Raw genomic sequence first — 27,990 nt, forward strand, 5'->3', positions numbered from 1 at the left:
TATTATTTATTGATGTATCTATTTATTTATTATGTGTATTTTTTTAAGTTAAAATTATTAAAAAAATTTATCAATTAAAAAAGTATTTTGTCAACTTTTGATTAATTGCTAGATGATTTTTAAAAAAATTAATTGAAAAATTATATCACTTGTGACTACATAAATATGAAATTAGTGTATAAAAAATAATTTTGACTAATAAAAAAAAATCCTATTCTAATATTCATCTTACATATAATAAACATGATAAATGGTAAAAAAAAAAATCTTATATTGTTCATAATTCTTGCACACATAAAAATTAAAATAAATTAATTTAATTTAATTTAATTTATAATTTTATGTTATCATAATAATTTAGATTATCTTGAACTCTGCATGGGCCTTTTTTTTTTTTTTTTTTTTTTCATATTTTTAGCCTTTTCGTTATCAACGTCGTCATAGAAACACACACGACTGTCTTTGTTTCCTTTCCTTAGACGATTAACTTCTTTTTCTCCATTACCTCCATTTTTTTTCCTTTTTTCTCCGTACTCTTTTTCATCAGTTCGGCTTTCGATTCCATGTTAACAGGCAATGGAGCAAAAAACACAAAATTTCCATCTTGAATCTGATAATCCCCATCAATCTCACTTCTATCTTGTCTCTTGAAGTTCCTCCTGGTATTCTTCTCTCCGTGCAAGGACTCTTCATTATCGATGTTCACTTCCTTCTAATTCCCAACTAATACTCGGCTTTCTTCGAGAAGATTTTTCATTATCTCTCCATGATCATCACTTTGAAACACTCATCAGTTAAACTACCATCTCCACTTGAACTAGCCCCATTTCCACTGCCAAATTACCAATAATTCTACGCACATTCTCATTCTCAACTAAGCTCACAGTTTTGTTCATTCTCGGTTGACTCTCTTGCCTTTTCAACAGAACCCTACTATTTCTATTTTGAGTTCCGCAAACACCACCATTTCCACTAATAGAAATCCTAGGATTCTTTCCTTCACCAATAACGTGATGAAATCTTTCAAACTCCACATCATCACCCTCTTCATCTCTAGAAAACCTCTCAATCTGTCTCCTAATGCCTCCATTATTTCCCGTGAATTAGACCTCAAAATCCATGTTTTACTATCATTGCCCAAAACCCTTTTTATCGTTCTTATACAACCAATCAATATATTCCAAAAACTGAATCAAATCTCTACTAACTGACCTTTTCCATCTCTAATCATTGGATCACTACCCTACAACAACAAAATAACCCCATATTTTAAAATCTAAAAATAAAAAAAGGATAGCCAACAGAGATTTTAGGAAGTGCCCAATAAAGCTACACCTGAAAAGAGTTATGTTTGAAAAGCAAGTTCATGGCTTTTTGAGAAACAGCTTCACAATCAAAATAGGTGTTATTTGAAATTGAGACTTCGAGAGAATTGTGTCTGGATTTGATAAAGGCAAGATTTTTCAGCTGTCTAAGTGTCCTTGATCTATGAGCAAGGAAGGGTCTGAAATGGGTTTGCATGACTTCTAGCTGCATCTTTAAGAGAACATGAAGGGTAAGAATAAAAATTTGAAGTTTTGGAAGAATGTTGGAGTGATGATTTGTCATCGTCATCATTTATACTTAACTTTTCACTATAATGTGGTGGAAAGAGAAACAAAATGGAGGTAATGAAAAAAAAAAAAAAAGAAAAAAAATTAATCGTGGAAGGAGAAGGAAACAAAGACTGAGCCGACGACGTCTAAAGGGTGAGAGATCAAAATTAAATTTATGATTAATTTAGATCAAAATACTTATATAAAGGATAATATATAAAAAATATAACACGATAATTTCTAAAATATAGAGCATGTATACTACAGTAATCTTTAATAAAACTATTTTTTATATATTAGAATTATCAATTAAAAATATATGACAAGTATTGAACTGATTTTTAAATGATATTTACCTTATGAAAAAGCAGATGATAGATAGAATAATAAAAGCATATATGGTTTATTATCCGTATTAAAATTGTTTTCTATTTCTTCTTTGTTATATTTGTTAACAGTGTGTTTGGATTGGAGAGAGAAAAATAAAACTAAAGTAAAGTAAAGAAATGTAAAGAAAGTAAAATTCATTTTTCTTTGTTTGGATAAATTTTTAATTTAAAGAAAGAGAAAGAGCTAGAAACCAAATGTTATTTGGTTTGTCTTGTAAATCCAATTTTTTTAATACCCCAATTTGGAGAAAAAGATAGGAAAATGAAAGTTGAAAAATATTTTTTTTATAAAAAGATTATTATGTCCATCTTTTTATTAATACTAAAAACCTCATAAAAAAACATAAGCAGATTAGAATCATCTTATAATTTTTTTAAAGTCATCACTTTTTTCAAGTAAGTTTCACATATCTCTTTCAATATAAAAATTTTTTATAATTTTTTGGTGATTTGAATTTGAAGAATGATTGAATATGAATAAATATATTTTTTGAGTTTATGAGATGACAGACTAACTCAAAATCCATCAATACATGTTTATAAAATATCTTCCTATTTCACTTGATAAAAACTATTGATATAGCAGTAATTGTGAGGCCAAACAAGATAATAAACATATCATAGTCTATGATTGCTCTAAAATCACAGGTAATGAAAGATTATAATTGAAAAAAATTATTATAATGAATCATTTTTTTTCACTCTTTATCCAAATAATGGTTTTTAGAATTCCTTTCCTTTTCTTTCTTTTATTAATTTTAATTATCTAAATAATGATTACATATATCTTTTACTTTCCTTTAAAACACTTTCTTTTCTATTTTTTTCCTTTTCTTTATTAATATTTATTTAAATATAACGTAAGTTCAATGCTAATTTTAATCTATGGCAAGCATCAAATTGTTGAACGACATACGCGAGAAGTTTATAAATGTCTGTATTTCCTAGGCTTTAAGAAAATACACAAGAAGAAGATGACCTTGAAAAGAGCCAATCAAAACAATTAATTGAAGAATCATCAAAAGAAGAAAACGAGTCTTTTGTTCAAGATTTTGAAGAAGAAAGGTTATTTTAAGAAGTTAAGCTAAGTGTATAACAGCCGATTATGATGTTAAGAACGATGATGACGAGGTCACCAACGTCTAGAAAATTGATAAGCATGATGAATGTGTGAAAACGTGAAAGTTGATTAGGATCCAACAAATTAATGGCAATTGGAAATGTGGTACTTGCCAAAACTAGAGATAGAACGGTAAGAAAACCAAGAAGGAAAAAAGAAGAAACCACCTTTCACACAATGCAGATGTTCAATGACGAGAATCTCGACGTGTGATTGGTTAAACAAGCAACGATGGATTATTAAGAGATAATGATGGTAAGGAATTTTAAAAAGAGGAAAAAATGGGAATTACAAAAGCCAACGTCAAGAGAGAGTAGTAATTGAGGGAGAGTGTTGAAAAAAAATCACCAACTCTCTCTCTAGATTGTTCCCTCTCTATCTAGATTTCTTTCATATATCTTTGCATTTCTAGAATTATTTTCCTTGTTAAACTAGAATCCTCCGTGTTAGCCATCGCACCAACTTAAAACCAATAAAAATAGATAGTTTGTGGTGCTTTATAAGTGGTGATGTCGAGTAGAAAGAAAGTGAAGATGAGAAAATGAGAGAATGAAGAAGATAGAAATGAATTAAGAGAAAAATTAGAATTTTTGTGTGCGGAGAAAATTGGTGTAATTATGTTAATAGTAAAGTGAAAAATATTTGTGTGAGATTGTATTCATTGTAAGGTTGTGAATCCACCAATTATATTTGTTGTTTGTTTATACTAATAAAAGAGTGTTCTACCAAAGTACAGTAGTATCCTCTGAGACAAAGTTACTATATCAAGAAACTGCAATTATCACGAGAGCAAAAATTAACATAAAATGTGCTTACTCAGCAACTGCAATAGGCTTTCATTACCTCTCATATGCAGAATTTGACAAGCATGCTTTGGAGGAACTGAAGGCGTAGTACGCTTGTCGATCCATGGATAGTTGACCTCGTAAGAATTAATATCTAAGTTTGGTGATATCAAGAACATCACGAACCTTAATCTTTACCAGCTTCAGGTTATGATCTTGAAAGAAAAAGAAAGAATCTAACAAGTTGGGATCTTTGATATCTAATTGGTTTTGATTAACCTCCCTCCTGGCTTCCCAAAGACGACGGATATTGGAATAATGTGCATAGAAAATAGGGTCTCGTTCTGCTACATAAAATCCATCCATATCCTCTCTTCCGAGACACAAATATTTTTCACCGTAATAGTCTAGGTCAACCATCTGTGGTGGAAAATGTGAAAATCTTGTTAAGTTTGGGCTACAGATTTAGACTTTGCAGCTTTGTCTATGCTATGATCGCGGATAATGGAAGACCAGCCTACTAGCTTGTCAATGCTAATGTCAACTGCCATACTGGTTAGCTCCATGGAGAGATCAAAATTAAGGAGTACTTGTTAATTGTAACACTTCAAAAGCATCAAAATAGGAAAAACACAAAAAGAAAGATTGACTGGTTGGCCCGTATGGTTGTGCATTTTTTTAATTTAAAAAAAATGTAAAACATGTTTGTTGACACCCAAAAAAATTGCAATCTGGCCTCACACTATTTTGTAATGGATGTAGTAAAATTTACAAGTTATTATGAACATATTTTCATTTCAAACCTAATTAATAACTTGATTATGATATTTTTTCGTCTTTTATTTCAAGCATTATTACACTAGATTTTTAACTCGTTAAATTAAGAATTTGATAATTAAAATTAAAAAATTTTTATTTCACTTTAATTCTCAAATGTTTTTCAAAATATGTTAATATTAATATTTTATTTTTTAAATATTTTAATAATATTTTTGAAAAAAACAAGCTTATTGAGCCTTACGAACCAGGTCAGACCTTGTTAATGATTTCTAAGTCCAACTAGACTTGGCCGGCGTAAGGAAGAGTTTGCTGTCATGTTTGTGGCAAAGGAGGAAGCATGTGCTTTTCGATTGTGACTTTAGCAAAGCTGTGTTGGGGCGGGGTGTGCTAGGGATGGGTGTTAGAAAATTTAAGAAAACAGAAATGGTAAGAAGAAAATATGATTTTGAGGAATGAAAAATATTATTTTAAAGGTAATTATGCTTATAGGATATAATAAAGTTTTAAAATTTTTTAAATTAGATATAGTGAAATTGATCAGGTAGAAAGATCTATTTATAATAAATGAACAGTCACCAATCAAACCAATTTAAAAAGTCATGACATTATGTATAGTCATATTTTATTGTTTAAATAAACTTCATTTAAACAGTTATATTTTTTTTATTCAGATATATTTATTTGTACCATTATGTTTTTTATTGTTCAAACATATTTATTCAGAATCAGTAAGATTCTGAAATAAATAAAAAATAATAATAATAAAAGATTTAAAAATTAAATTTATTTGTCAAATAAGCCTAAGTGTTCTAAATGTCCAAGTGTCTATCTTTGACTTTTAAAATTATTTGACTTACTAAGAAAACTCATAACAAGCCCAAATGACTCGCCCCATTATAACATTCAGCTCAATTATTTAAATAATATAAGTAATTTCTTTTAAATCACATATAAGTGATCTTTTTACTCAATGTATGATACACCACATTTTAAACTATCAACAATCTCTCATTAGTTTGGAATGTTGATGCTTAATCTTTAACCTTTTACACAAATAAATATTATGAATATAAGAAGGTATTTTTCGATTTAAACCTTCAATTAGCGTATATACCTTAGAATTCTAACAAAGTTGATGGTATCCGCAGATTAAACCTCAACTCCTAGTATTAAAATTAAATATATAACACACATAATACTTATGTAATATTCTGTCAGAGGTTGATAACCGTTTTAGCACTATTATGGCTATGTGCTTATCCTTATTCATAAACATTTACAAGAAAGTTTTCAATTTTCTTATTGAAATGGTACCACTTCTATATTTATATAAATGGAGTTTCTTGTTTATATCTCCATTGCTATAGACATTTAATTATAAACTCCATTAAGAGTTCAATCTCATCCTCCATTTATGCAATGGCTTACACTAGTATTTCAAATATTTAGAATGAGCTGAATAATGTTTACAGACACATAACAATAGCTTATTGTTACCTATTAAACTTTGCAATTACATGTTACTAATTCAAAGTTAGGTTCCCATTATTAGTGTTTTAAAGAAATTTTAAACCCATTTCGCTTGTGGTGCTTCTTACCAAATTTCTAGGTAGCACTTGGGTAAGATACTTAAACATAATACTTCCAATAGCACTAACATATTCAAGTTGTACAATTACATAACCTTGATTTTTTGATAATTTTATACTTATATCATATGGAGTATTGGCTTCTTTTATATTAAGATACTTAAACTTATTAAACAGGTTCTCAATACAATGACTTTTGATTTAGTACGAAACCCTTGTTATATCTCACAACTTTAATTTCCAAAATGGTATCAACTTCATTTAAATCTTTCATTTTGAAGTTAGAAATCAAATACCTTTTGATTTCATTTATGCCAATCATATTAGTAATAAAAATTAATATATCATCCACATAGAGACATTATAACTCCATATTCTTTAATGAATTTTGAGTAAATGCACTTATCTGCTCCATTATGTTTAAAACCATTGGCTAGTACAATGGGATCTGTACACTCTTATTCATAATTATTCTATAATGTAAAATTTTGGACTAATGTGTTTAAGCAGGCTTCTCATGCAGATTGTTTAAAAGTGCTACCAATGTTTTGTGGTTGTTATGGATCGAACAACAGATGCAGTAGTTTACATAATGGAATTTGCAGATTGCGGGGGGATGTAGGGGAGATTGCTAAACGCATGGTGGGAGAGTAGAGGGCCGTGACCGACATTCACAATGTCATACTAGCTGCGGGAGCTCAACTGCAACGACGGTCTCCTCCACCCATTGGGTTTGTTATATTAACTGTTGATGCCTCGGTGAATACGAGTTTGCTTGAGGCAGGATTGGGTTTGATGGCTCGTTACTCTAATAGAATTACTCTGATTGTTGCTTCATGAGTTGGTTTCGTTGATAGCTCTCTTTATGCCGAGGTAAAAGCCATATTATGGACTTTAGAGGTGTCTAGGGAGCAGGTGCTTCATCATATTATGATAAAAAGTGGTTGTCTGCTATTAAGGAGATTAATGTAAAAACAACTTTCTTTACGGGATGGTGGTATTCTGGTTGCTGCTAATTTATTACTTAGTTTTAGCACTTTAGGTTTGTTCCTTTTGTTTTTTTTCTTTTTTCTTTTGGAGAAAGGCATTTCATTGATCAAATTACAATCCTCACGTATGAATTGTGAAACTATTCTAGGGCGTTCCTCAAGCCAATACTCATCACTTATAGTTTGTAAATCAGAATGTGCTAGCTTATGAGCCAACATATTTCCAGACCTTAAAATATGCGGTCTATAACTTCCTTGAAACAAAGACAACCTCATCGTGACTTCTTCTATAATGATTCCGATAAGTGATTGGTCTTGTCTATTCCCTTAAACTTTTTAATTATAGCCAAGCTGTCTCCTTCTAGCTTTATTAGTGAAAGGCCCATTTCTTGTGCAAATGTCAAAGCTCGTACTATTACAATGGCTTCTGCTTGGAAAAGATCATTGACATTATACAATCGGATTGCAGCTGCTCCGAGAACTTCTCCATCCTGATCTCTAATTACTAAACCTATGCCATCTTTCTGTCTTTGGCTGTCAAGCTCACCATTGAAGTTTACCTTCAACATTCCAGCATTTGGCACTGTCCACGTTTGCAGTGAGGTCGAATGACTATTCTGCCTTGCTTGGGCATTGATGAAATCTGACTTGTAATTTTTTATGAAGACTGCAGTATCTTGTGGGCTTTTTTATGTTCTTCATGCAGTTCTGTATTTCTCTCTCCCCATAGAGCTGTCATAAATAGCTATAGCTAGCTTTGGCTGAATGAAATGCACGACTGTTGAACCCAGGTTGCGGCATCAGGCAAGTTATTCCATAACTCTTGGTTGAACTCCAGCTGCTTCCATACTCTATTAGCATGCAACCAATTTAAGCCAGCATGTAGGACCGATTCCTCTGTTTCTCCGCATCTGAAGCATATCGTAGAGACATTTAGCTTCCTTCTATGGAGATTCAACATAGATGATACAATTCCATGATAAAACCGACATACCAGCACTTTGACTTCAGGAGGAACTTCTGTCGCCCATAGTTTCCTCCATGCTGATCTGCTGCTACCATTCATTGTTTTGTGGCTTTACCTTCAAGCTGTTCTCTATTAAAAATAAGTTTATACCCACTTTTGAGTGTAAACTCCTTTATTGTCATAATGCCAGACTAATACATCAGGACTTCCCAAACCAACTAATAGGCGTTGCACAAATGATTTCAGCTTCAGATTATACAAAGTTGTTATGGATCAGCTCTCTATTCTATTGCATTAATTGGTTATTAATTAGCTCAGCAACTAAAGCTATTTTCGTCCATCTCTACTCTTGGAGATTGTACCTTAAATGGGCTGGTTATAGGTAGCCATTTGTCTTTCCATATTTGGGTGCTCATTCCATTTCCCGCCATCCTTGCCTCTATGAAAGAAACCTGCGAGAAATATCTAGCTTTAAGAACCTGATATACCAGCATATTAGTTTTTTTTAGAAGTCTCCAGCCTTGTTTTCTTAGTAGAGCTTCGTTGAAGGTCTTCATATCCCAAAAACCTAGCCTAGCTTTGGATTTTGGTAAGCACATTTTCCTCTAATTTAACCAGTGAATGCCCTTCGTTCTGGCTCCTCAACTCCACCAATATTTACCTATGATACCATTTATCTTTTTGCACATAGTTCACAATAGCATGAAGCAGTTCATAGCGTAGGCTGGGATGGCTAAAAGTACTGACTTAATAAAAATTTCCTTCCCTCCTTGTGAAAGACATCGATTACTCCATCCCTGCATTTTGGGTTTAATCCTTTCTTTTATCTCTTTGAATGCTCTCGACCGGTTTCAACCCACCGTGAAAAGCAGTTTGAGATACTTCTCTGGATTCATTGTAGCTTGAATGCCAAACATGTCTTTTAATGATTTTTTTTGGTCCACTGCTAAAGAACAAATCTGATTTATCAAAGCCTTTCTCATATCTCTGCAGCATATTCTTCACCCATTCGCCCTTGCTTGCGTTCGCCTCGGTAAAATGTAAGCTATCATCTGCAATGAATAGGTGAGTGGCATAGGTCTATTTCGACTAGCTTAAACTCCATGAAGTAAGCATTCTCCTTGAGCTTTAACAAGTATAGTTGACAATTCTTCACTGCAAATCACAAATAAGTACAGGGATAGTGGGTCACCCTATCTGAGATCTCTTCTTGGCCAAAACTTGTCAGTAATATAGCCATTCACAATAATCAAATATGAAACAGATGTAATACATCACATAATGATAGATATCCATCTAGAATTAAATCCCATTCTCTCCATCATAGCTTTTAGAAAACTCCATTCCACCTTGTCATAAGCTTTACTAATGTTAAGCATTAAAGCAAAAAAAAAAAAAACCATTATGACCGACTCTTTTATTTTTCAAAGTATAAACGAGTTCATACGCCACTAGCACATTATCAGTGATAAGTCGACCGAGAACAAAGGCAAGTTTCACTAGTACAGGCTAGAAGGACAAGTTTAAGCTTTTTAGCTAACACTTTAGCAATAATTTTATATAACACATTACAAAGGCTAATTGGTCTAAATTAGGTGATGCTTTGTGGGTTTCTAGTCTTAGGGATCAAAGCAATGTTGGTATGGTTTACTTCACTTAAATATCCTTTCCCATTAAGAAAAGATAAAAAAAATTGCACAACATTAGTACCAATTATATGCTAATATTTCTAAAAAAGAAACATACCATCAGGCCCTGGGACTTTTGTTGGGTGCATTTGTTTGATGGCTGTCGAGACCTTTTCAGCGGCGAATTTCGCTAGGAAGAGATCATTCATCTCGTCTGACATTAAATTTTCAACTACCTCAGGAATGTCATCCATGTGACCATGCCCTTAGGATTGAAACAACTGCTTGAAATAGCTAACGGTAATTTTTGTGATCATGTCTTTGTCTTCACACCATTCTCCACTGTTAGTTTTTAGCCCTCTAGTAGTGTTACACCTCCTTCACTGAGTAGCATTATTATGGACAAGGTCCGTTTATCGATCTCCCTCCCAAAGCCAATCAACCCGCAATCTCTGAGCCTAAAACGTCCCTTCTCTTTTTATTGCCAAATTCAGTTCATCTCGAACTACTCCCTTTTTCCAAATTCTTCTCAGTTCGCAGAGATCTTTTAATTTGCTAGAGTTCCTTCCTAAAAGATTTGATTTTCTCATGCATATCTTGGAAGCGTTCTTTATGCCATTTGATAAGTGTTTCACCAGCGCATGCCAGTATTCTCATAATTTGTTCATGGTTGCTTACGTTCTATGCGTTACTAACTTCTCTGTCACAATCATTTTCTTTCACCTATAGACTCTCAAAATAGAAATGCATTTGCGTCTTTTTGTTGCCTCTATTGCTATGCTTCCCTTCAATGTTCACTAGGATCGGATTATGATCGGAGATCGAGACCGCAAGATGGCTAACTATGTAGTGTGGAAACAGCTCCCTTCATTCTTGATTTGCTGCCCCTCTATCTAATCTCTCTCATACATTGTTAGAGGGACTATTGCCTCGTTCCCAAGGGTACCATAGTCAATTATAACCTAAGTCTTCAAGCCCAGCTTCATGCAATGCTTCATAAAAGTCTTTCATTTGGCTTTCATGTCTTAGGCATTGGCCCGACTTTTCATGAGACCGCATAATCTCATTGAAATCCCCTAAGCATAACCACGGTTTAGTAGATTGCAAGGCCAGGCTCCCTAAGACATTCCATGATTATCCTCTTTTTCTCACATTTGATTCACTGTAAAAACTTATAATTCTCCATTCACCTATTATTGCCCTTTCGTCAACGTCTATGTCAATGTGGTTTTTAGGGAAACTTGGTAGTTAGAGCTTAATTTCTTTTTTTCCAAAACATTGCTAATCCCCCACTTCTTCCATTTGAATCCACACTAAAACATAAGCTCATCCCATAACTCATTTTTATTTGATCTAGCATTATGGTATGTAGCTTTGTTTCATTGAAGAAAACTACATAAGAATCTTGTTTCTTCAGTAGTTGCTGATGCAATCAAACTGCTCGTGAGTTCCCAAGCCTGGAACATTTCCATGCTAAACACTTCATTGGTCTCGACGGGACTGGTAACCAATCTCCGTCTTTTCGAGAAAACATCTTGTACGATCTTTTGTCTCAGTTTTACTTTTTTCGTTTGAGTTTCAGAAGCCATCGGCTTATTGTTGAGTTCATCTATTCCTTAATTAGACTTTCTCTTCCCTAAGCTCGTGTCTATGTTATTAAATTCAGTGCATGGATTTCTTGCCTTCCTTTTTAAACTGGTTTTTCCTCTTAGTGTTTTGGATATTGTTTCTTGATCAATGGCACTTTGTATTGTTGTCCTTCCAACAATAGTTTTATCTCTCTCACCCGTTAAAATTACCACCCTTGTGTCCGTATCGTTCTTTGCCATCCTTTTCATATCATCTACCAAAGGGTTTGAGTCCACCTTGCATGGCCATTTATTTGAGCCCCATTGTTGACATGACACCTCTCTTTATAATTCCTTTGCTGTTTTTTTTTTTTTTTTCTCATGAAATTCTCTCCATTTCAATGTGATTTTCATCCACAATATTTGTTGTTAACCTTTCACTAATTATGGTAATCTTAACTGCTTCCGGTTCCTTGCTTAAAGATCCTCTATGTGTTTGTTTCCTTTCGGATTTTGCTCTTCCTCCACCGTTCCTTTGTTTGTTGGGCTAAAAGCCTCCAATCCAATCACACCAGCGGAAGCGAAATTAAACAATAAATCAAACACACAAGAGACAATAATTTAATGTGGTTCGATCTAATCAACCTACGTTCACGGATGAGAAATAAGATCCACTAGTTGTAGAGAATTACAAACATACATCAAATCATCAACCTCCCTCAACAATCAATACTCATAACACACTCTCAATCTCTTCTAGTCCTATGGAGTATTCTCAACCCAAACAAACACAAACCCAAACCCTTGTGCACCCTTTCAATAGAACCAAACACATACCCATATACTCTCATACATCATACCTATGTGGACCCTCTCAGTCTCCTCTAGTCCACTCACAAACAAATATATACACCCATAAGATGTAGAGCTCCAATACTCCTATGAGGTGTCTATCCCACAAAATCCTACAACTCTCTTACATCTTTTTCTCATACCTAACCCTATAGAGACTTTACCTATTTATAACCATACAAACTTGCCCATTAAGAATCCATCTCTTCTTAGAATTCTTCTCCTATAAGTCAAACTTGTCTATTAAGAATCCCTTTCCTTTTAGAATTCTTCTATTGCAAGTCAAACTTATCTATTAAGAATCTTTTTTCTCTTAGAATTCTTCTTTTGCAAGTTTTCTTGTCCATCAAGCAATATCTGACAAATTTCAAACAAATCTCTAACAAATCCCAAACAAATCTCTTATGGGATTTGAGTCAATATTTCCAACAATCTTCACCTTGACTCAAATTTCATCAAATCATTTGTCTTCATGCTAGACATGCTTGGCTCTACCTGCAATAAAAGCCTCACAATCATCTTCTTTTGTGTGTCTTCACGCTTCATACAAGCTGATCTTCAATCCTCAAAACTTGAACTCGAACTCTTCTCTTGAATCGAGTTCCTCTAAGCTTACTTCTTCCCATGTCTTAAACCAAGCTCTTCCCATATCTCGAACCATCGGTCTTCCCAGATCTCAAACATTCAGCTTTGATACCACTTGTTGGGGAACACCACAGCTCTGATACCATTTATTGGGCTAAAAGCCTCCAATCCAATCACACCAGTGGAAGCAAAATCAAACAATAAATCAAATACATAAGAGACAATAATTTAACGTGATTTGGTCTAATCAACCTACGTCCACGGATGAAAAACAATATCTACTAGTTGTAGAGAATTACAAACATACATCAAATTATCAACCTCATTCAACAATCAATACTCATAAGACACTATCAATCTCTTTTAGTCCTATGGAGTTTTCTCAACCCAAACAAACAAACCCTTGTGCACCCTTTCAATATAACTAAATACATACTTATATGCTCCCATACATCATACCTATGTGGACCCTCTCAGTCTCCTTTAGTCCATTCACAAACAAACATACACACCCATAAGATCTAGAGCCCCAATACTCCTATAAGGTGTCTATCTCACAAAACTCTACAACTCTCTTATATCTTTTTCTTATACCTAACTCTATAGAGACTTTACCTATTTATAACCATATAAACTTGCCCATTAAAAATCCCTCTCCTCTTAGAATTCTTCTCTTGTAAGTCAAACTTACCTATTAAGAATCTTCTTTCTCTTAGAATTCTTTTTTTGTAAGTCTTTTTGTCCATCAAGCAATATCTGACAAATCTTAAATAAATCTCTAACAAATCCCAAACAAATCTCTTATTGGATTTGAGTCAATATTCCCAACACCTTTGTCACCCTTGGCTTCTATCATCTTTTGATTATCATTATCTCCATCATTTCTTCTATGCAAATTCTTTCGAACATCTTTCATATTCCAATACCTTATTTGTTTGTTAGAGTTTCGTACACTATTAGTGTATTGTCTGTAGCCCTTTTTGATTGGTGACACTCTCAGCCATTCGCCATACCGCTTCTTTTTATCAAAATCTATCTTGTTGTCCTCTATTTGTTTACACTCAACCTTAAATGGTCTAGCATTCCATATTCATAATAGAACTTCGAGAGCCTTTCATACTTCAGCTTTTCTCATAGGTTGTCCCTACCTTCTTGCTTAGCTAACATCACAAATCTCCTCAAATGTTTAGTTACATCTATATCAATTCTTATTCTTAAGAATCTTCCCCAACCCAAGTTATCTTTGTTTTCATCGATATCTTTGACATTCCCAATCTTTTGTCCAATATGCTCTACCATTACCTGATTAATTCACTTTAAAGAAAAGTCATACACTCTTACCTATCTTAACGTGCAGGTTTGAGAACCCGATCACCGGACTTTGAAAAATAAAAAGCATTTTTTAAAAGCACATCAAAATCAATGAGTTACCATTAATTTTTTTTAAAATGTGATTGGCTACCTAAAAAGTTTATTCTTTTAATAAAATGTTAAAACATTTCTAAAGTTTATTAAAAATATTTTTTAATTTTCAAAAACAGAATTAGATTCAGAAGTTGTTATGCATAGGAAAGAATTAGCACCCTTATAGCGTCCGTTAAAAACGGTAAGAATTGATTGCATATTATCCTTTAGTTTTTTGTAAAAATGGTACTACTTTCAATGTTTGCAAATTAATTCCCTAATTTTATTTATTCATTCCAAAATCAAATCTTTTTAAATTTTATGTCTTGAAATCAAATCATTTTTATTCTTGAGAAAAAAACAAAACCATTTATTTTGGATCAAAATGAAAAATTCTAAGTCTTAAAACACTTCCTTCACTCCTTTATATTTATGTGAAATTTAAAAAATGTCTCTAATTTTAGAAGTTTTCAAGATACCCCACAAATCTAAGATAATATTTCACATAAATGATGACAGCTGAGAATCCCTTTATATTTAGGCTAGATCTCAAGAGTTATTGATAGCACTAAAATATATAGTATTTTACAAGTCATTTTCAATCCAAAAATTTTAAAATTTGATGAATTTTGGTGCTTTAATGTTTGTTTTCTTGATCTTTAGGTATAATGCATATAGGACATGAATTTCATGTAAGATCATGCAAATTCCATGCAAGAATGGATAATAGTTTAACTCAATGATGTTAGGACTCTTAAGTTTACTTGGAGAAAGGAATCCTAATGGTATTAACTCTATACATATTCAATGATCCCATTTAAGAAGAGGAATCCTACATGCATTTAGTAATTGGAGATTTACACTTGGACAAGGACTCTTAATTGTATTCAGCTTAGAGAGATCTAATTTTAAGGACTCTTTGTTTTATCTTGTAAGAGTTAAAAACCAAGAAGGACACTTTTACAAAAGATAAGGCTAAAGTTTACATTGAAGAAGGACTTTTATCTTAAAAGTTTAAGCCTAATCCAACCACTTTAAGAGGATAAGCTCTTGGATAGCCATTCTAGCAAAACTCCTTCAAAATTGTAAGACAAAGAAGGCATGGCACAAGGGTGGACAAGATCAACTCAAGAACTCCCATTTGGTTAAGATAACTCGACCATGAAGAATCCTTGTTAGGTCGAACCTTTTCAAGATTAAGATTAAGCTTAATCATTTAAGAGTTTGAGTTAAAAATGACTTATAATCTTTATCCCCTCCTAGCTAAATTTACCCCTATAAAAAGGTTAGGCCTCTTCAATTATAAAACGTCCATCACTTTTCCTCTTTTCTCTCTTTCTTCTTTTTTAGTTCTATAGTTTTTTTTTTAGATTAGTTATTGGCTTAGGTGATAGATTTGCCAATAACAAAAGTTTTTTATATCCCTCAATTCAAGTAGTATTTATTTTTTAAAGATCTCTTTCTTTTCAAGCATTCTTTCTTTCTAAAGTTTAAAGTACAATTTTTTTATTCTTCTTTACAAGTTTCAACCATTGTTTTTCTCTATAAGATTTCATTTTTGTGCAACTTAGTTTTCTTACTCTTTTATGCAATCCTATACCATTCGACCTTCATCATTTGTTATTATTTTTCAAGTTGTTTTCTTTAGTTATTTTTTACTGCTCTCTTTTACTTACCAAGTGACAATTGGTGAAGTCAAGACCTAAGCCTATTTTTTTTTCTGATTTTTGCAATCAACCCTAAAGCTTCATTTTGTTTAGATATAAGATTTTAGGATTTCACTTTTGGTAATTGAGAGCAACATAACATTTACAATCTATAATCCCTTCAGAGATAATACTAAAATATTTTCACTTTATTACTTGATCTGTGTACCTGCATCTATACAAAAAGTAGCAGTATGTTATTTTTACTTGAAATATTACCTTATTTTATTTTGTTTTTAAAAATTTCTTAAAATGCTTTATTTATGAAACATGTAAGTAATATGCATGAACATCATGATATATAATGTATGCATAACAGTCAAAGAGATAATGACAAATATAAATGCATAAATGCAATGACATTTCAAAATTGCTAATACAAGTAACAATTTATTAAAATAAAAAGCAAATGCATGAGAGTGGGTTTAGGGCTGGCTTTTAGTATTTAAGGTTTGGTGTAAGGTTTTGGTTTTTGTTAAGGTTTAGGGTTTAGTTAGGATTAAGTTTGGGGTAGGTTCGGTTTGGTTTGGGGTGGGTTTAATTTTGTTTGGGATTTTAAAGTTGGTTTGGTTTGGATTAAAGATTTAGGGTTTGGTTTGGTTTAAGGGTTTTAGGGTTGGTTCGCATTAGGGTATGGTTCGATTTAGTTTAGAGATTAGTTCAGTTTAGGGTTTTATTTTGGTTTGGTTTGGTTTGGGTATTATTTGGTTTACTTTAGGGATTGGTTCAGTTTGATTTAGGGTTTAGGGTATTGGTTTAGGGTTTGGGATTTTATTTAGTGTTTAAAGGTTGGTTTAGGGTTTGGGGTTTTGGTTTAAAGTTTGAGGTTTTGTTTTGGTTTAAGGGTTTAGGGTTAGTTTAGGGTTTAAAGATTAGGTTTCTAGGGTTTGGATTAGTGTTTTAAGGCTTGATCTTGATTTAGGGTTTAGGGTTTACAGGTTTTGGTTAGGGTTTTAGGGTTTGGTCTTTTTTTAGGGTTTGGGGTTTGCATGAGTAATAAATATAACAAAATGAATAGGGTATCAAGGTAAAATGTAACATTCCAAGCATGAAATAGGACTATATAGGAAACCAAAGCTTGAAGCAAATTTACAAACTAACCATGCATTTAAAAATCCTACTAAAAGAAAATCAAAGACCAAGAGATATGGGAAGGATCAAGGATCAGCCAAGCCATGGATTGGGGCTAAATCGAAACCTTCAAGGCTAATTAGTCATTCTTTGTGTTGGCCAACTATATAGGACTATGTGTTCACCATTTCATTCAACATGAACATATGAAAACAAAGTTAAATCCTACTAAAACAAAACTTACTCATTCAACAATTTTTCCCTTTGAAAGTTTTATCAAACACATGGAAAACATAAAAATCTAACTAGGAACACAAGTAAACATGAAATATCAACTTTTTAGCCAAAAATGAAATTGGTGGTCTTAGCCAAGCAATGGTAATGCTAGGCTGATAGCCTCTCATAGCCTATCCATCATCATTCTATTATTGTAGAGACCCATTTGTGTTTGAAGTCAATCAGACTGTATCCAAGGTCAATTGAATCATGTTTTATTATTTTTGTTATATCATATTATACTATAATATTATTATCATATTATTATTATTAGTATATTGTATAGTATTATATTATTATATTATTATATTATGGTACTATATTATACTATATCATATTATATAATAATAATAATAACTATTATTATTATTATTATTATTATTATTATTATTATTATTATTTTATTTTCATTCTTCTTTCTTTTCTTGTTTCAAGTCTAGTGGGAATTTGAGAAATTGAAGTCTGATTAAGGGGATTCAACTCAGTCAAAGGATTTATTGCATAATCAAGGTTACAGATTCAACCTATAAAAGCAGTAAAAAACCTACACCTAATTTGGGGTTCGGATAAAATCCAATCCCAAGATTCAAGCCTGAGATTGATTCTATCCATTTCAAAATTTGTTTTAAGGCTGCCTATAAATTGCACTAACATCATAGAAAACACACACAATGAATGGATTTGGGGGAAAATTTTTAGTGAAAATCAAACTATTACGCTGGAGACAGTTTCTAGGCAGCAGGGAATTTCTAAGGTTTTGATTTTTAGAATTCTAGGTTTGTTTCGAGGTTTTTGGGTTAGGATTTAAGTTTCTAGATCAAGTTTAAGTTTTTGAAGGGATCTTGGAAGAATCTGGAAAAAAAGAGGAAATTTTGGATTTTTTTTAGGAAAACTGGGTTTTTAGGTATGAACATGAATTTTTTTGATGAGTTTTCTAGCTAAGATTTGAAATTTTCAACTAGTTTCCAGCCAGATTTTCAGAGATCGAAGGGTGTTTTCTAGTTTTTGGGCAATGTTCTTGGGCTATTTTTAAAATCCTAGAGAGAACGAAGAGAAAACGGGTTTAAAGAGAGAAGGTAGAGGTTTCTGAAGCAAAAAATGCTAAGAGATGCCTTTTATAGCAACCCAAAACGGTCGTTTTGGACAACCTAGGATTCATGCGCAGACTCGCTGACCTACGCATTACCCTCGCTTTGACCGGACTTGATCGCAAGATTTTCTTTTTTCATTTTCATTTTATTTTTTGATTTATTTTATTGTCTTTTTTTTTTTGCTTTTTATTTAATTTCACTGTTTTTTCACTAAATAAAAAAAATTTCTTTCTAGAAAACAAAAGAAATAAAAAAATAAAAATAAAAAAGTTTTTTCAAATAAAAATCCTTACAAAATAAATTCATGAATTATATCAAACTATTGTAGAATTTTCATCAATTTAATTTTTAAAATGGAATCCACCAAACTATTGAAAACTTCAATAAATCATTTTCTTAAAAAAATAAAAAAAATAATTTTATCCTCTAAACTATTTGAGGATTACTTCAAATTAAGTCTGATCAAACTATTAGGAGATTTAATGAAATTCTCAAAGGTTTTTACAAATCATTTTTACAATAAAATCTCGTCAAACTATCAAAAGATTTACTTCACAATAAATCCTATTAAACTATTGAGAGATTTAGTGATTTTTTTGAATAAGATACTTTAATAAATCCGATAACAGAGCCTCTTTAGAGTAGGACAATAGTCTCTATGAATACTTTTGAGGTGAGAGAATTATCTTAAATTGCTACCAAACTACTGGGACAATTTTAACACTAATTTTCAATATTTAATATTTTGGGTAAATTATAAACATTTTTAAGGTTTGGATAATCTGAAATCAAACTGGTACTATCATTTAGATGGATGCTATAAAGGTGTTATAACCTTCCCTATATGTAACCGTACTCTTGAACCAAAATTTTAGTTTTGTAGATCAAAATCTACTATTTAAAGATATTTAAGTTGATATTGGGACTCTTCTTTAAGTATGATAGATTCAATTAGGTGACAAATCACACCTAAACAAAAAAGATTGGTGGCAACTTCTTTAATTCATGTCTAGCAATAGGTCCACAGATCTATACGTTACGACAGTTTGGTGACTCTATTGAGGATATCGAGAGTCAGGCCAATAAATGATTTCGTATTATCCAAGCCTTGCTTAATAAATTTAAGATTTTTTTATTTATACTTGCTTAATTATTTATTTATTTTTTACTTCTCTTCATTGTTTATACTTCTCTTCATTGCTTATACTTGCTTAATTATTTATTTTATTATATATATTTGTCATTTATTTGCATATACATAACATAAAAGCTCTCTATCCCTAGCTCTACCTTTAGAAGAGAGTGAAGTACTTATGCCCTCGTGAGATTCATGTTTCTACATGGGCCTGTGAAACACTCACTACTCAGATTAAACCCTTTCGCTTGTAACCTATGATGGGTGAGGATCAAGATGCTTTACTAGTATGTGATGGACTATGATGTAAGGAACAATCTGGGAACCTTTTAGAAGTAATCCAAACCGCATATAGTTAACTTTAAGAGCCTAACCATAAATAGAGCCATGTCTTTCCACCCTTTAGAGTTAATCCAAAATTTAAGGTCATGTTGTTATGGTATTTATTCTTTCATTGAGGTGACTAACCGATTTTCTTATCTTTTTTTATTTCTTTTCTTTTATGCATATTCATAAACATATATGCAAATTACATATTATGCTTACTAATTTTTTTATTGTTTATGTATGCATTCATACATCACTACATAATCTGATAGGTCCATAAACATTATTCTAAATTTGCACCATAATTGTAGGAAATTAAAGTTCAAGGATAGATCAACACCAGTACTACACTCGAGTTAGAGCCAAAAAAATGGAGCAAGATAATGCAAGTCATCTCGAAAAGGATAGAAAAGACCCATGAGATATTTGAGAAAAAATTAAGCAAAATTTTGGACGCTCTTGAAAAGATAAACAAAGAAAAAGAGGTGGAAGAAAATGGTTCGCATGAAGTTACTAAATCACCATATCCATCAGGTTTTGGTTTACATCAGACTCAAACTACTCCAAGTTTTCAGCCACAGCAAACCACTTTCCCAAGTTATAGAATGCCTTATGCACTCAATCAAAGGAATGTTTAAAGCTATACTAATATTGTTTTTGCTGAAAAGATAGATGAGCCTATCTAAATTCTTAAAATAGATGAGACCAAAAAAGAAGTAAAGTTGTAGACGAAAGACTCTAAGACCGATCAAGCCATGAGCATGATTGAGGAAAAACTACGAGCTATAGAAGGCATTGATTTCTATGGATCCATGAATGCTGCTAACCTTTATCTGGTTTCAAATGTTGTAATTCATCCGAAATTTAAGGTACCAAAATTTGAGAAGTATGACGGTACTAAGTGCCTCATTACACATATCAAAATGTATTGTCGAAAGATGATAGCTCATGCCAGTAATGAAAAGCTGTTCATGCATGTGTTTTAAGACATCTTGATCGAGTCCGTTATAAGATGGTAGGTCCAATTGGATAGGACTGTATTAAATTGTGAAAAGATTTAACTCGATCTTTCATCAACCAATACTTTTCCATTATAAACATGGTTTCTGATCGCCTTTCATTATAAAATATGGAGAAAAAAACATCTGAGTCTTTCAAGAAATATGTCTAAAGATGACGAGATATAGCTGTTCATGTCCAGCCTCCCCTAAGAGAGAAAGAAATGATAGTTTTGTTTGTAAGCACCCTCAAGTCGCCATACTATAAGAAGATGATAGAGAATGCGATTAAAAATTTTGTTGATATAGTGATTTCAAGGGAGATCATTGAAAACGCAATCAAAAGAGATAAACTAAAAGAAAAAAAATCATCTATTGCTAAAAAGATGCCTAAAAAAAGGTGAGACTTAAGCTATGAGTTTTGACAAACAGCAATCTGGAAACTACCCTCAGCCAATTTATCTCGCATATCATTTTCTTGCAAGTTATGTTTCTGTTACACTCTACTAGTCAACTCATAACCCTCTTATCCATCCTTTCTTAGGCCCTCCATTCATCCCACTACTTTAACGAGTGGTGCACAAGAATCATGAAATAGGGAAAAGCCTACATTTGACCCTATCTCCATGAGCTATATCGAATTATACCAAAAACTTTACAAGAACCACTTGATTGCCTCTATTCTTACAAAATAACTTGAACCTCCTTATCCCAAATGGTATGACTCTACTGCTCACTGTGACTATCATTTTGAAGTGATGGGTCATTCCGTCAAAAATTGTATCCCTTTAAAATGAATGGTGCAAAGTTTAATCAAAGGAAGGCTAATAAATTTTGATACCGATGGAAACACGGCATCCAGTGTTAGTGGAAACTTATCCAGTGGTATAATTTTAGGGAAGGTTGATTGAAACTGCACATCATCTTAGGATTTTTTGATAATGTGGACCTTTTTATATACTTGAATTTCATCTTATTTTTCATCATTTTAATAAAGTGACATGTTTGACGCATTTTCATGATATTTCTCTTTTGTGTGAATACTTATTATTTATTTTTACCTTCTTATACCTTTGCCTTATATCCATTCTTTGTTTCCAAATAATAAATGTTCAAACAATCATGACAATAGTTCAGGATTTGATTTTGAAAACATCATTCGATGATATGATTAATAGAAGAAAATTGTTAACCTATTGGGACAGTTGAATAAAAGATAAATTTGGGAAAGATTTCAAAAGTGATGCAACATATGATTCTTGCAATTGTTCATTCATAAATATGCTCTTAATCAATAAATATTCTTCATTGAGAATATTTATATTCGAAATGAAAAATTGTCATCTTTCTTCTATCTTTCAAAAAATAAAATTATCTCTTGCTATCCCATTTGAGCCATTGAAATTTTGTTTTTTGAAAAACCTTAACCAAGAATCACCTTCACACTGGAGGGCAAAGTCGAACAATTTGTTTACCCTTAGTAATTTCAGGGGCAAAGCCCCTTTTTTTCTCTTAAAAAAAAGAAAAAGAAAATTGATGGGACAAAATGTTGATATGCTCCACCAACAAAAAAAAACACACACACAAAAATAGCAAAAAAAAAGGAAAAAAATTTGTTGGGGCAAAACACCAATGTGCTTCACATAAAGAAATGATCATTGGTTTGATTATCCTGTAAATATAATTTGGGCCTATTTTATCCATTTCTTTGGCAACCTTCACCCTAGCCTACGTTGCATCCGTTAAAAGTTCATTTCGATCGAATGTGAATACTTGATCTGAAGGATCATGAATTGAACTAGGGTAGGTTTGTTGTTGGATTGTTTACAGTTTTAATCAAAATGTGAATGAAGGAGAAAGAGAATGAATAATGAGAAAAAAAAGGTGCAAAAAAAAAAAAACAAAGAAAAAAAAAATAAAAAATAAAATAAAAAGGAAAAAAAGAGATAAAAGAGAAAAAAAAAGACTTAAAGGCAATTTAAGTGAAGATGAAAACTTGAAAAAATAACTTCATGTGAATGTCCCTAGATGGAGGGTGATGATTAGCTCAAAAATTAAAAATCTTAATAGAATGTGTTATTGAAGGATGATCTTGATTTGAGATCAAAATTGTCTGAGCAATCATTATTTTGGATGTTAATGTCCTATTTGAATAAATCTTAACATTTTGCCTTTGTTCACCCTTGAGTTGTTTTTGACCTTCTCTTCTATTCTTTTAAAAATAAAAATCCATTCTTCTTATCTTTCACTAAATGAACACTCTTTAGATGAACTAAATAAATATATCATGTCTGTCACTGATTTGAATGATGGAAAATAAATGAATGATATTTTTTATAAGGAGTTTTCTATTCTTTCAAAAGAAATTCAAGATGAGGTAAATGAAAGAAGCATGAGAAAATGATTTACACGGGGGTAAACAAAGTGACCTAATGATGAATTCAGTGACAGATTAGTTGACACGACCTGTGAGTTGTAAAGAATGACATGGATCAGTTGATAAAATTCGCTCTAAGACTATTAAGAAAGACTGGTGAAGTGTTAAGAACTTTGTCACCACGACTGAAATTTCATGCATCAGTATTACATACATTTTGTCACATTTGCATCCTAGATAAGACATGCATTTGCATTATTGCATTGTTGCATTACCACTAATTTCGATCTTGACTCTGGCCAGATTATTTCTCTGACTTGAGGTTTTATCTCGGTCAGTCATCTTCATTCTCGACTCGATCTGGGTCACTTTATCTATTCGACTCACAATTTCATCATAGTCATTTGATCTTGGTTTCGTCCAGATCATTTCTTGACTCGCAGTTTCATTTTGATCATTCGATCTCAGTTCAGTCCAAATTATTTCTCTAACTCAGGTTTTCATCTCGATCAGTCATCTTCGACCTTGACTCAATCTTAGTCACTTTATCTATTTGACTTGCAGTTTTATCTCGATCATTCGATCTCAACTTCGGCCAATTCATTTCTTGACTCGCAGTTTCATCTTGATCAATCATCTTTGACTTTGACTTAATTCTAGTCACTTTATCTATTCAACTCACAGTTTTCATTCTGGTCATTCGATCTCAGTTCAGTCTAGATCATTTTTCTGACTTATGATTCCATCTTGGTCAGTCATATTCGACCTCGACTTGGTCCTAGTCACTTTATCTATTTGACTCACAATTTTATCCCAGTCACTCAATTTCGACTTTAGTCGATCATTTCTCTGACTCGTCATTCCATCTTGGTCAGTCATCTTTGACCTCAACTCGGTCCTGATCACTTTATCTATTCGATTCATTGTTTTATCCCAATCATTTGATATAGACTTTGGCCAAATCATTTTTCTAACACGTGGTTCCATCCCGATCAGTCATCTTTGACCTCGACTCAATCTTTGTCACTTTATCTTTTTGACTCATGATTTTGTCTTAGTCATTCAATCTCGATTCTATCCAGATCATTTCTTGACTCACTATTTCATCCCAGTTTGCCATCTTTGACCTTGACTCGATCTTGGTCGCTTTATATTTTCGACTCATGGTTTCGTCTCGTTCATTCGATCTCGATTTCGTCCAAATCATTTCTTGACTCGTGATTCCATCATAGTTAGTCATCTTCGACCTCGACTTGATCTTAGTCACTTTATCTATTCGACTAACGACTTCATCCATGTCATTTGATCTCGGTTTAGTCCAGATCATTTCCTTACTTGTGGTTTAGTCCCGGTCATTTATACTTATTGAGTTGACTCTTGGAACAAAGGTCTTTACATCATCCTTGTATAATAGGAATATACAAATAAGGGCAACCGTAGACATTCATTTGTGTCTAGGGTTAATCGGACTATGTCCAAAGTCAATTGAATCATGTTTTATTATTTTTATTATATTAGATTATATTATAGTATTATTATCATATTATCAGTATTAGTATATTGTATAGTATTATATTATTATATTATTATATTATGGTACTTATTATACTATATCATATTATATAATAATAATAATAATAATTATTATTATTATTATTATTATTATTACTATTATTATTATTATTATTATATTTTCATTCTTTTTTCTTTTCTTGTTTTGAATCTCACGGGAATTCGAGAAACTGAAGTCTGATCAAAGAGATTCAACTCAATTAAAGGATTTATTGCATAATCAGGGTTATAGATTCAACCCATAAAATTAGCAAGGCACCTAGACCTAATTTGGGGTTCAGGCATAATCCAATTCAAAGATTTAAGCCTAAGATTGATCCTATCTGTTTCCTAAATTTGTTCTAAGGCTGCCTATAAATTGCACAAACATCACAGAAAACACACAGTGAATGGATTTGGGGGAAAATTTTTGGTTAAAATCAAACTGTTATGCTAGAGACAGTTTTTGGGCAGCAAAAAATTTTTAGGGTTTTGATTTTTTGAATTCTGAGTTTGTTTTGAGGTTTCTGGGTCAAGATTTAAGTTTCTGAATCAAGTTTAAGTTTTTGGAAGGATCTTCAAAGAATTTGGAAAAAAACTAGGAATTTTTGGAACTTTTTCTAGAAAATTGGGTTTTTGGGTATGAACATGAATTTTCCAATGAGTTTTTGGGCCAAGGTTTGAATTTTTCGACCACTTTTCAGCCAGATTTTTAAAAATCGACAGGTATTTTCCAGTTTACAGGATATGTTTTTAGGCTGTTCTTAAAATCCTAAAGAGAAGGCAGAGAAAACGAGGTTAAAGAGAGAGAGGGTAAAGGTTTCTGAAGCGAAAAATGCTAAGAGATGCCTTTTATAGTAGCCTAAAATAGTATCATTTTGGACAACCCAGGATCCACGCGCTGACCTGCTGACCCGTGCGTCCCATGCTCTGACCCGACCTGATCACAAGATTTTTTTTTTCATTTTCATTTTATTTTTTGATTTGATTTTTTGATTAATTTTATTATCTTAATTTTTTTATTTTATTTTTTGCTTTTTATTTAATTTCATTGTTTTATCTCTAAAAGATAAATAAATAAATAAATAAATAATCTTTTCTTTCTGAAAAATAGAATAAGCAAAAAAATAAAAATAAAAATAAAATAAAATTTTAAAATAAAAATTCTTACAAAATAAATTCATGAATTCCACTAAACTATTGGAGAATTTTCATTGATTTAATTTTTAAAATGGAATCCACCAAACTATTGAAAAATTTCATAAATCATTTTCTTAAAAAAATAAAAAAATAAAAAAATAATTTTATCCTCTAAACTATTAAAGGATTGTTTCAAATTAAGTCTTACCAAACTATTAGGAGACTTAATGAAATTTTCAAAGCATTTTACAAATCTTTTTACAATAAAATATCGTCAAACTATCAGGAGATTTACTTTAAAGTAAGTCCTACTAAACTATTGAAAGATTTACTGATTTTTTTTAATAAGATACTTCAATACATTTGATGACGGATCCTCTTCAGAGTGGAACAATAATCTACATGAATACTCCTGAAGTGAGAAAATTATCTTAAATTGTTACCAAACTATTGGGACAATTTTAACACTAATTTTTAATATTTAATATTTTGGGTAAATTATAAATATTTTTAAGGCTTGGATAATCTGAAATCAAATTGGTATTATACTTTGGATAGGCATTGTAGGGGTGCTAGAACCTTTTTCACATGTAACCGTACTCTTGAATCTAAATTCTGATTTTATAGATCAAAATCTACTATTTAAAGATACCTAAGTTGATCTTGGCACTCCTCTTTAAATAAAATAGATTCAATCAAGTGGTCAATCACATATAAACAAAAAATATTGATGGCGACTCCCTTACTCAATGTCTAGTGATAGGTCCATAGATCTATATGTTATTACAATCATCATTTAGCTAAGACATACATGAAATGTTTAGAAAACTAACTTATGAAGACATTTTATTATCAAAGGATTTTCATTAAACATGTGAGAGACTATCAAGAAAAAAATATTAAAATCATTCATACTTACCAAAAATCCAACATAGCTCATAAAAATAGTGAACTCTCATGCAAGTAACAATCAATACAACCACAATCACAATAAAATACATTAAATTAAGCAAGCAAATCACATAAACAAAAAAAAAGAGGTTCAGTTATGGCATAAGAGAGCTTGGCCGAACCTCCAATGGTGAATTTATTAATGCTCATTGATCTTCCTTATTTCAAACCATACTATTGGTTTAGTTGGTTTAGTTTATTGGATCAAACATGAAAATATGGTAGAAAACAACTATTGGGAGAGTTGTTCCTTCCTTTTAAAAAAATCACAAAAATCAAAGAAAACTAGTGTGAAAGGATGTGAAAATTTACATGGGAATGCATGGAAATGGGAAGGATGAGAGATTATATCTTCAAAGCTTTCTTTAAAATTTTTCTTTTTCCTTCCCTTTTATCCTTTTCACACCATTGTTTGGCTACCTCCTCCTTTTCATTTCTAGCCCTATATGATGAATTTAAAGGCCAAGCAATGATCCCTTAGCCTTTTGATCAAAATTCATCCAAAAGCATCCATAATCCCTCTCTTTCTTTTCAAGTTTATTTATCAAGCAATTACCTTTGACTTTAAGATTTAAACCTTTTAAAGATCAATGGCCCAGAATGAATACAGCATAAAATATGACTTTTAGTGTAGCTAACTTTACGAGAAAAGATTTTTTTTCCCTAATAGTATTTTTGGCCCCTTTTTGCATGATTTTCTCAAAACCATATGATTCCAAATTTGTTTTTTTGATTTTAATATACCAAAATTCATAAAATAATATCTAACTATGATTTAAAGTTATTTGTGAAAAACCATATTGAAAAAGTCAAATTACAAAAATATCCCTAAAAGGTACTTTGGTAATTTCAACCTTTTCGAGATATGATCATTAATACATCAAAAATCATAAACAATATCAAAACATGATATGGAGTTTTTCACAAAAAATTGACATCGAGAAGATCAAATTACAAAAATATTTCTAAAGGGCATTTTAGTAATTTCAACCTTTTTGGGGTGCAATTAGGGTTTTTAATCCATTAAAAACCATGAAACGATATCAAAACATGATCTAGAGTTTTTTTTTATGAAAAATTAACCTTAAAAAAGTAAAATTATAAAAATACCCTTAA

General features: G+C 31.7%; 1 protein-coding gene and 1 pseudogene across 1 annotated transcript; both read right to left on the bottom strand.

Annotated features, from left to right (window-relative positions):
* Positions 1-412: 412 nt before the first annotated feature.
* Positions 413-4,440, bottom strand: LOC111293339 (uncharacterized; annotated as a pseudogene).
* Positions 4,441-7,534: 3,094 nt separating this feature from the next.
* On the bottom strand, positions 7,535-8,313 carry LOC111293340 (uncharacterized). Its single transcript, XM_022886109.2, has 2 exons — positions 8,035-8,313; positions 7,535-7,894 (listed from the first exon to the last, which is right to left on the bottom strand). Exons 1-2 carry the CDS (start codon positions 8,311-8,313, stop codon positions 7,535-7,537), a joined length of 639 nt encoding a protein of 212 aa, XP_022741844.2.
* Between the last annotated feature and the right edge of the window lie 19,677 nt (positions 8,314-27,990).

The sequence above is a fragment of the Durio zibethinus genome, chromosome 10, assembly GCF_047325235.1.
Source record: "Durio zibethinus cultivar Kanyao isolate XHJ-2024 chromosome 10, ASM4732523v1, whole genome shotgun sequence".
Classification (NCBI taxonomy): domain Eukaryota; kingdom Viridiplantae; phylum Streptophyta; class Magnoliopsida; order Malvales; family Malvaceae; genus Durio; species Durio zibethinus.